Genomic DNA, 9,514 nt, shown 5'->3' with positions numbered 1-9,514 from the left:
TGCTTCTCAATTCACAAAGAGTATCAACATATTACGCTTAGGTTTTTCAAACTGACCTGTATTCATGTTCATTGCTGGATTTCACTATTCGCTTGCGAATTATTAATAAAAACCCATGTGATTTCCGATATAGGTGGTTCATGTTATAAAAAAATGATGTAATCAGCCAAAAGGATGAATGCCTCGTAGGGAAAGAACTCGCATTCAACAAGCCATATATAAACCACGATGACGTACCCTAAAATTTGCGCCACTTTACATTCCTATACAGTTAGAAGCAACAATCAAACATAACAATGAGTTGCATTCAAAGTTGAAGAACTTGTATTTACAAGGTTCAACAATTTGCTTACATCGCCAATCATTGTGAAATTCATGTCTTACAAGTTTTTACTTTTTAGTACAAGCCTGGATAGAAAATTCACTTATAATACTGATGGGATGGAAAGAGTTATCCTAACAATCATAAATGTTTTTTTACAATATTTACTGACAACTTAACATGCATAATCTGTAACATGATATATTGATATCTAGGTAGCAAAACCAACATGTTATACGGGTCAACTAATGTTGTCTAATAGGTAACTTTTGCCATGTGGCATGGTAGGTTGCCTTGGGTAGCCTCTTTAAATATGGGAGTCCAGTTGTCTAGTTAGGTAAGGGACTTCCGATAAGTGGTTTTAAGTTATTAGTAAGAATTAAAAAAGTAAGAGAGACAGAACCAAGTGTGTTGCGACCGGCATCCTCACCAAGTCGTCCAAACAAGTTTTTTTTTTTTTTTGCTAAGTAGCGTAACGGGGGTGGTGTTCCCAACAACTTGGAGGCAATCCAAGCATGGGATGGCGGGCAAGTAGCCCCATTCCCCGTAGCCTAACAGGCCGGTTTGCATTTTCCACGCTCATAATAACCTTTATTAACAATTAGTGTCTCAACTATGATTACATGACTTGATATGTAGACAGATGGACAACTTTTGGATTTTATGGAGTATATTGATGGATAGTTTTTCCATTATATGGGCCCATTATATCTTGCATCCGGCCCTCAAAAGGCCTTGTTGGCCAGTCTTATCTTATGCATTGAAAACACATTTGGACTCACTCTTCACCCATTCAATCCATTTGTGTAACCCTTTTAACTAAACGTCTATGTCTGACTTTACCCGTTGGAGATCTTACCTGACCCGAATGAACATATTCATAAGCAGATGGGTCCAAAATGCCACCTTTAACTATCAAATGATTGTGCATCTTTGGTTGCCAAGTTTCAGAGCTACATTATCCTACTGGCTCAAAATTGGTCACTATAATTGTTTTGCCCTACGACATACTTTTAAATCTATCATAGTATCATACTATCATGTCAATAATTTCAAGGAAATATGTAACACGCTCATGTGTAACCAATCTTAATCGGATGGAGTATATATAACTTCAAAGATAATAGTTTCACCATGAGAGAAATCTATCATACATATGCAAATATTTTGGAGCAATGTTTCTCTATTATATCAAGGAAAATTTATGTAACATCAATATGGATGCCAAGAAGCTTTAAATCATCACATAAAATAGGCAGAAACCGTGACCTAAGACCTAAGTACGATGCTTAAGGTTTTCTTCTACAAGTTCAATACATCGATATAAAACAAACTCTACAGGGTTAAGAGCACATACTGCATCAAATGCTAGTTGATCGTTGTCTTTGTGGTTTTCAACTGCAACACTGGAGACTAAAGCTCTTAGAGGCTCGAGCCATTCCCGATAGACCTTCTGCAAGTTTATCTTTGACAACACTTCAGTATAGTTTGTATTTCCTGTTTCATTCGTTTTGTGTTAATGTAAATAATCAAAGAAACAGGTACGCTGAAAACAATGGCCTTTAAGGTGGGCATTAAGCAACTTAACATAATGGCTACTTTGGCCAGACTTTAAAATGATGTTCAGTGAAATACTATTATTTTGGGAAGCCTAGAGAAGTTATGCTTCCTGTAAGAGATATAGAAGTCTAAATCTTCAGATGCATGGTCAGTGAGAAGAACTGGTTGTGCACCATAATGATAGCCACCCAACCTAAAATATTGATAAAGAGCTCTATTGCCAGCAGCATTGACCCCACATGTCACAACTTTAGCACTATGGTGACAAAACACTATAGGCCTTTGGATAACACATTGAATAGGGGTAATTATACTACGCTTGAGATTGGAGTCTTGGATTGACCCACAAACCCTTTTTTTATCCATTTCTTATAATCTTTATCCAAAACCAGACCATAACTAGATGTTCAAGGATAGATAAGCGTGATGAAAATTGCACTGAAATACTTTCATTGAATAAAGAAGAATCATAGTGTGAAATGAACATGCTGGAAATCCAAAAATGATGCTGAAATCTTTTGTGACCAAGTGTTACAATTCAGAACATACTACAAGAGCTATTATTTGCAAAATCTAGTGACTCAAGTTCATTATTGAAGTATATTTCCGTATAAAATATGGATACATGGAATGTGTTCACGTGTGTGTCAATCTAATCTAAGTTTCTAACACAGCCCCTAGAGTGCAGATACTACTAAACTATGTCCATTACATGTGCGGTGTGCCATGTCATAGTACGCATGTTATTGTTGGTGCAACATGGGATACCTATTTCCACAGCATACCTCATGGGTGCTTCTGAAAGTCTAAAATAATTCATAATGTTAAATTACTACTCAAAACTCTATGCTCCATTCAGTATTCCTAGATAGATTGGTTGTTACCTTTGCATGAAGACTAAAGACATAATAAGTGGCAAGTACCTGATGACTCGGTGATCAATATAAATCTATACAGGTTGAGTGCAGACAATACCTGCAGAAATTAAGCAAGTGTCATTTACAAGTAAAGTCTGACCTTTATCGTCATATAAAGATAGCTATAGCAAGAAGATATCTGATAAACAATTATCACTTCTAGAGATTGCAATTTCGACTTATGTTGCCTGTTAAATGAGTCACTGATAGTTATGTTATATCTCTAAACAGGCCAGACGAGTTACCATAAAAGAAAACTTGTCAAACACCAAAAAATCATCTCAAGTGTATTCAAATGCAGAAAACTGCCTATAAATTGCCTCACAAAAAAAAGTTGAATTTTTTTGCAATAATATAGTTAATGTAATCGTAATTAACATACGCGGTAATTATTTAAAATCTTCAAAAGAATTGATTAAATGTGTCTGTGAGTCAGTTCAACCAGCCTGTTTTCATCCAGATTGATAAACTACAATTTTTGAACCATTTCCCAACCCACTGATTATGTCACCCTCTAATGACAATAAACTGGGTATATATGCTTAATTAGCATTCCAGGACAAATCGCTATAAGAAGAACCCACTAACTTTCACGTGGGATTCGTTCCTCATATGGTCAAGCAGTCAATAATCCTAACAAAATTCCACATCAATTCGGAGTAAGCATCCATGGCTGCCCACTACATGACTAGAGCTCAGGTGAAAGCAAAAGAAAACCACAGTTCTAAAAGTTCCACAAGGTTTAGGGTGTTACTGCATCAGTGAATTCGGGAAGACATGGTGGTCCTCCCTTTGGTGGCTTCAAAACAAACTCCACACAATCAAGGACACTGACTGTCCAGAATGGAGATGAATGTTTAAAGGTGTCATTTTCTTGTTTTGCATCCCCAATTTCTTTTGAAACCTTTTGGGGATATTCCTTGAACATTTCATCTTTGACTAAGCCCAGAAGAATTGCAATCTGTCAAGAAAATCATACTTTTCATATTATTGTAGATATGAAACTCAAGTTCGTAAATCATGCTTTGTTGGAAAAATTGGATTACCATGGAGGATAACTCGCTGTTTCTTATCAGAGCCATTAAAATGTCAAACCTCAAAGAAGGTGAAAGATCTGCAAGCACCTGAAATCATCCATTTGCAAAACACATGCAATCCCAAATGAGGCATATAGAGGTCAAAATAAACGATATGCCGAATACAATCCTTATAATCAAAAGCAACATATAATTTATTGATTTCAAAAGAGTTGGGGATAATAAGAGCTGGGGGATATAGGGATCACTATAGATCAGATAAAGTCACAAAACAGATTATAACGTATTAGAGAAAACACATAATGTTCCTTACCATCTTGAAAGTATCAAAAGCTCTTTTCCGCAGCAGTGGATCTGAAGCGTATACAATGACAAGTTGAATGGCCTGAACATTTGATTTAGAATTTTAATAATCGCCTACTAACAGAGTAACAGATAATGGTAGAAGTTACAATCTCGATCAATTTACGTATGATGGGTCAATTCCGGTTATGTTGCATCTCAAACGGGTTGAAAAGATAAAAAAAAAAAAAAAAAAAAAAAAAAACGGAAAGGAAAAAAAAAAGGTTCAAATGGGTCAAAAGTTGCCCGAAATGTATTCTTATTGCATAAAATTATAGAAACTCCTAAATCACTTTACATAACAAAACTATACTATTATGGGTATGGTACAATACTAGTTTTAACTTTAAATTTCATTCAGCCAATACCCAATTCACACAGCCCGGCATTTTGCCACCTATGGATAATCTCATAAAAAATGAGAAAAATCACCTGTAAAGCAGCATAGAGAGTAGGCATGTACTCTGAATGCTCCATTGTTTCATCATTATTTTGGTGACAGTCAACTCCTTCCATAATGCAAAATAGAAAGTCAATGGCATGCCTTTTCAATGCCCATGGAAGATTAACAGAAGCAAATGTGTGTTTCAGCATGCCAACTGCTTGCCACCTTTTCATTTGATCACTACGGAGTTCATCTTTGACAGCATCCAAATCTTCCTTTGTAGCATCAGCAACTTCACATGAAAAGTCTTTCCAAAGTACTGTTTACATATATAAAACAAAACACAGCAATTTATCAATGCATGATATTAAAGGTGACAAAACGGAGACCATCTTTTTCTTAATATGCCCATATATAAAAGAAGCTTGTATTAGGTCACCTGTAAGGACTGCTCCAGATCTGACATATGAAAAACAATTGATATAATCAACTTCATCGCCTATACATTGTCATATGCACCAGAAAGAACAGAAAAAACAACAGTATTAGGAAACTCATATTGTAAATAGAAGATACACACCTGGCCTGGAGGTGGCAAGATGGACAGGTCTATCAACAAGACAGTGTTGGGTTAATCGGGTCATTCACGAGTTACGGGCCAAACGGGTCATAACATATGGGTCAATTTATGGTGGTACCCGGTTTTTTGGCTGGTCAATGGCAGAGGAAAAAGTCTATTTACTTTTATATTACATATGTTTATTTAGTTGTTTTGTTAACATGATTTTAGTTAGTGTGAATAGGTGAATATGTTGACCAAGTAATTAGGAAGTGCATGCATGCCTGCATGGAGATCATGGGCTAGAAGATATCGTGGGTTACCAGGAAATTAGGAGTAGATGGCATATGTTAGTTGGTTTATTTACTGTATGCAAAAGGATAGGTGTTTTCTTTGTTATGTACCCTTTCAATATTAACAGAAAGCTTTTCCCATTTTTCACTCTTGCAAGTCTACAATACATACATATACGTTAACGACGTGTGCGTATAGACAGTACGGGTTGGGGTCAAAACAGGTGACTTTTGTATGGATCAAAAAGGGTTAAGTCGGGTTGAACCAAACAAATTTTGTGTAAAGAAAAAATTAATATAAATACAGCGGTGTTCAAATACGATATACAAAAAGTATACCAGTACAGTAATAATCAAACTGTTGTAATACCAAGTTAGAGAAGGCTTGCATTAGAAATTCAACATGGTCAACTTTCTACCCATTAGACAAATTTACTTTTGAGCTGAACTTTTTTCTCCCATTTTTGAGATATAACATAGATGAATCCACCCATTCATTAGTAAATGGGTCACAAATGCCACCTCTACACATGCCATATACTATGATTCTGATCATGGAATAGATCATGGTCAAAATTGAGTTATTACCTTGAGAAAGAAGGTCAATAGTTGTGTCCACTTCATGTCCAGTTATTAAACCAAGATATGATAACCCACAATACTGAAGTAAGTGTGACAGCTGTGACGTCATCGGAAAACACTTTGATGTTTCTGCTCCCAAGCTATTTGAAATCAAAGCCTGCAGTTATGAAGACGATATAAATGTCTTGAATCAGGAAGGCAACTCACAAGGAGCCATAAGCTGAATAGATCTCCAATCATCAACTCCACTAAATATAATATCTAGAGATGACAAAACAGAGGGCCGGGCGGCATGGGCTTGCTTGACCCGTCAACACTCTTTTCTATCCATTAACTAAATATTAAAAACGAATATACAGTTAGAAAATTATATCATCAATATAATAATCTAATTTGTCAGAAATGAAATGATGTAGAAGGTTTTAAGCATTTTAATGCAGCTCAGACAATTTCAACTGTTTTGACCCATTTAACCTGCTTCCTTGATAGCTTTTTTTGTCCTTCCATTTTACCCGTAGAACCAACTATCAACAAAATACAGCCCAAAAATCTATTTGTTTCAAATAAACGGAATAATGTTGACTTCTGTATTATAATCTCATTTTGTATATGAATGTATGAGAGCTCTCACCATGATTTGTAAGACATACAGACTAAATAAAGCAACGAGCTTCTCATCTTTGTGATCCTGCAAAGTAGAATAAAAGCTTGATAACAAGGATTTGATGGGGCATGAACAAACTTAACAGCATACATAGATAAACAATTAGCATATCACTCACCATTTTTTGACATACTGCTTTGAGAGAATGTGCGATTAATATTGCTTTATTGAGCAAGTTCAATAAGCCAGTATCTTCATCTTCTGGATCGGATAATGTGACCTCTAACGCCTTGAGGACAACAGGAAGGGCAGCTTTTACTTGCTCAAAGGTTCTTCTCTGGAGGGCCTCAAAAACTGGTAAAAATAAAAGAAATATTGGCAGAAAACACTTTGTTAGTCAACCTCTGAGAATTCATTCAAGTTCTTTTGGGTGATATTAAGTCTAAAACAAGTGAGTTTAGGATAATTGCATATTATCTACATGATATATTGATGTTCCTAAAAAATTTTATAAAGTTCATACAACTTACATGATAAGCAAACTGCCAATAACTACTTTGGCTTATATGATTCAAGCTGCTCATTTATGAATCTCAGTTGTGATGTTTCTTGAACTCTTAGAATACTTATCCCATTTCTAGTCTATGTGTCCGTGATAACATAAATTAAAGCTCACTACATTGCTTCCATTTGATTTTCAAGCTACCCACTTACTTCCTCATATGCATCAATTTGAACCTCATTCTAGTTTACTCGGGTATCAAGTATCTCATCAATTTCCTTGTTAACAACACTATACAGTTCTCATTCAAATCATTATTTGTTAATAACTCGATGATAACATATTTACACATACTAAAAATGTATTTATGATTACAGTGAACGTAACTATATCCTATATATCTGGTTGGACGATGGAGTTGCTGCAGCAAAACTACTTTTGAAGGACAAATATTAAATTGTGTATCCTTAAATTCAATCAAATATTTTCTAATTATCTTCTTAAAGTCAAAGTAATCACTTTTTTTTTTGAACAGTAATCACTTAAAAACGCACATCAAACAGCACCTAGGTCTCGCAAGTCACAAGTGTAAATGTGCCACTGCAGTAGATCTTGGTTCAAAACTTCAAAGTTCAAACATGGTATCCGTGGCACCAAGAGGGTCATATTCCAAAAAGAATTACTTAAGCTCAATTCTTAACAATGGCTAATTTATGAAATGACAATAATATCAACATTGATAAAATCAACTTAGTGACACATTAGATAAATATAGAAATAGAAGGTCAAAAAAAGGAAATGGAAGAGAAAAAACATTACCCTTTGCCAAGGCCCCAAAAAGAGGAGTAAAATAAGAATTACTAAAGCCATCACTTGGAGAAACCATTGCCTGTTCAAATAGCACATGAGATTAACCATGCAGAGGATCAGCCATCCTACCAAGAACCAAGGATGTCATAGGCTCAGATCAAACATCCATATAACCTAAGTATAGGCTCAAACCAGGTATACATGTAAATAATTTAATTATTGGCACATCTGCAGCTGATAAAAATACATGATGTATCTTTTAGGCTTTTAGCCATATAAAAGAAGCATGTAGCTGGTCATCACTTTATAATTTGACTTATAATTGAACAAATATAACGCAAGCTACATAACATTTACCGATAGATATGCTTTTAGATAATTAGTACATGCATATTTGATAAGTCTATAGATCCTGAAAACACAGCACAAAGTCCATCCTAACACGGTTATACGTACCTCGCAAAGAATCGAAACCATATCTCGAGGACTACAAGTCTCAACGAAACGATCAATGATCCTTTCAGCATTCTCAAAACACCTAGCAGACGCACAAGCCAACTTTGCTACGGCCTTTGGCAGCTCAAACGCTAATTCATCTGTAACGGCCTGAGAACATTTAAAATCCACAAAACACAGCCATCACCAAAACATCTCATTAACAAATATCCAAATTTACGTATATCATTAAACACACATTTCTACGCATTTGTGCATAAAGCTAAACCATCTTTGGAACTAAAAAACATATGAACATACACAGTGTCCATATAAGTTTGTGTCTAATCTAGAAACCAAAACATTATATTCTAAGCTATATCGTATTATATTCATAATGAATAAGCTCATAAAACGCGAAAATGAGCTGAACGGATATCCAATAAAGGAAGAAAATAAGCTAATCCAAAGTTTAAAAAAGGCCTAAATTATGCTGCAGCTATATCTAATATGAGGCAGAGATATGTACCTGATCAAGGGAAGGTGAAATCAAGTAATGATAAATTTGGGAAAGGGCTTCAAACGCCAAATTCTCGTATTCGAGTTCGTCTTTAGTATCGGATATCGAATCGAGAAAGGTAACAAGCTCCGATATGTATTCATCAGATTGCTTAAAGTCTCCATTTTTAATTGACTGTTGAAATCAACAAATATAAAACACCATTATATATATATATATTCGTATATAAGTGAGATTGTAGGTGTAGAGAGGAGTGGACTTACATTGGAGCATGAAGCTAGGGTTTGTTGAAGAAAATCACCCATTGAATTGGGGTTTTCAGCTGACATCTTTCTTTCTTTCTTTATTTATTTATTTATAGCGGGAATATATATATAGATTTTTGGTATTGGTTTTCTTCGCTAAAGAAACCTATAAATAATCAACAACTAAGACCCAATCCCTGTGCGGGGTATGGGGAGATAAACTGTAGACAGTCTTATCTCTACATAAAGGTAGAGAGACTGCTTCCATAGGAACCTTCGGCCATAAAGGAGTGCAAGACGGAAAATGAGAAATGTTTAGAAAATCATATATGTCTGCCGAGAATCTGAAAAGAAGAAATACCTGTCTGCTGTGTCCGGCTACTATGCTGGTCGAACGTTTA

The 9,514-nt window shown here is 35.3% G+C and overlaps 1 protein-coding gene across 1 annotated transcript; it reads right to left on the bottom strand.

Annotated features, from left to right (window-relative positions):
- Positions 1 to 1,487: 1,487 nt before the first annotated feature.
- Positions 1,488 to 9,224, bottom strand: LOC122580146 (aberrant root formation protein 4). The gene is made up of 14 exons (XM_043752417.1): positions 9,132 to 9,224; positions 8,878 to 9,042; positions 8,370 to 8,519; positions 7,923 to 7,992; positions 6,780 to 6,955; positions 6,629 to 6,685; positions 6,004 to 6,154; positions 5,003 to 5,062; positions 4,611 to 4,882; positions 4,150 to 4,221; positions 3,846 to 3,923; positions 3,554 to 3,760; positions 2,806 to 2,857; positions 1,488 to 1,819 (listed from the first exon to the last, which is right to left on the bottom strand). Exons 1-14 carry the CDS (start codon positions 9,195 to 9,197, stop codon positions 1,599 to 1,601), a joined length of 1,797 nt encoding a protein of 598 aa, XP_043608352.1. The 5' UTR covers positions 9,198 to 9,224; the 3' UTR covers positions 1,488 to 1,598.
- Between the last annotated feature and the right edge of the window lie 290 nt (positions 9,225 to 9,514).

This window comes from Erigeron canadensis, chromosome 8, assembly GCF_010389155.1.
Source record: "Erigeron canadensis isolate Cc75 chromosome 8, C_canadensis_v1, whole genome shotgun sequence".
NCBI lineage: Eukaryota > Viridiplantae > Streptophyta > Magnoliopsida > Asterales > Asteraceae > Erigeron > Erigeron canadensis.
The sequence above is the reverse complement of the archived record's forward strand: the minus strand, read 5'-3'. Positions and strand labels throughout refer to the sequence as shown.

Excerpts from the sequence above, each read along its gene's own strand:
- LOC122580146 (XM_043752417.1), bottom strand. The coding sequence starts at position 9,197 with ATGTCAGCTGAAAACCCCAATTCAATGGGTGATTTTCTTCAACAAACC. Across the intron at positions 4,883-5,002 it reads ATCTGGAGCAGTCCTTACAG|TACTTTGGAAAGACTTTTCA; the intron begins GTGACCTAATAC and ends ATATGTAAACAG. Across the intron at positions 1,820-2,805 it reads ATTGATCACCGAGTCATCAG|GAAATACAAACTATACTGAA; the intron begins GTACTTGCCACT and ends CGAATGAAACAG.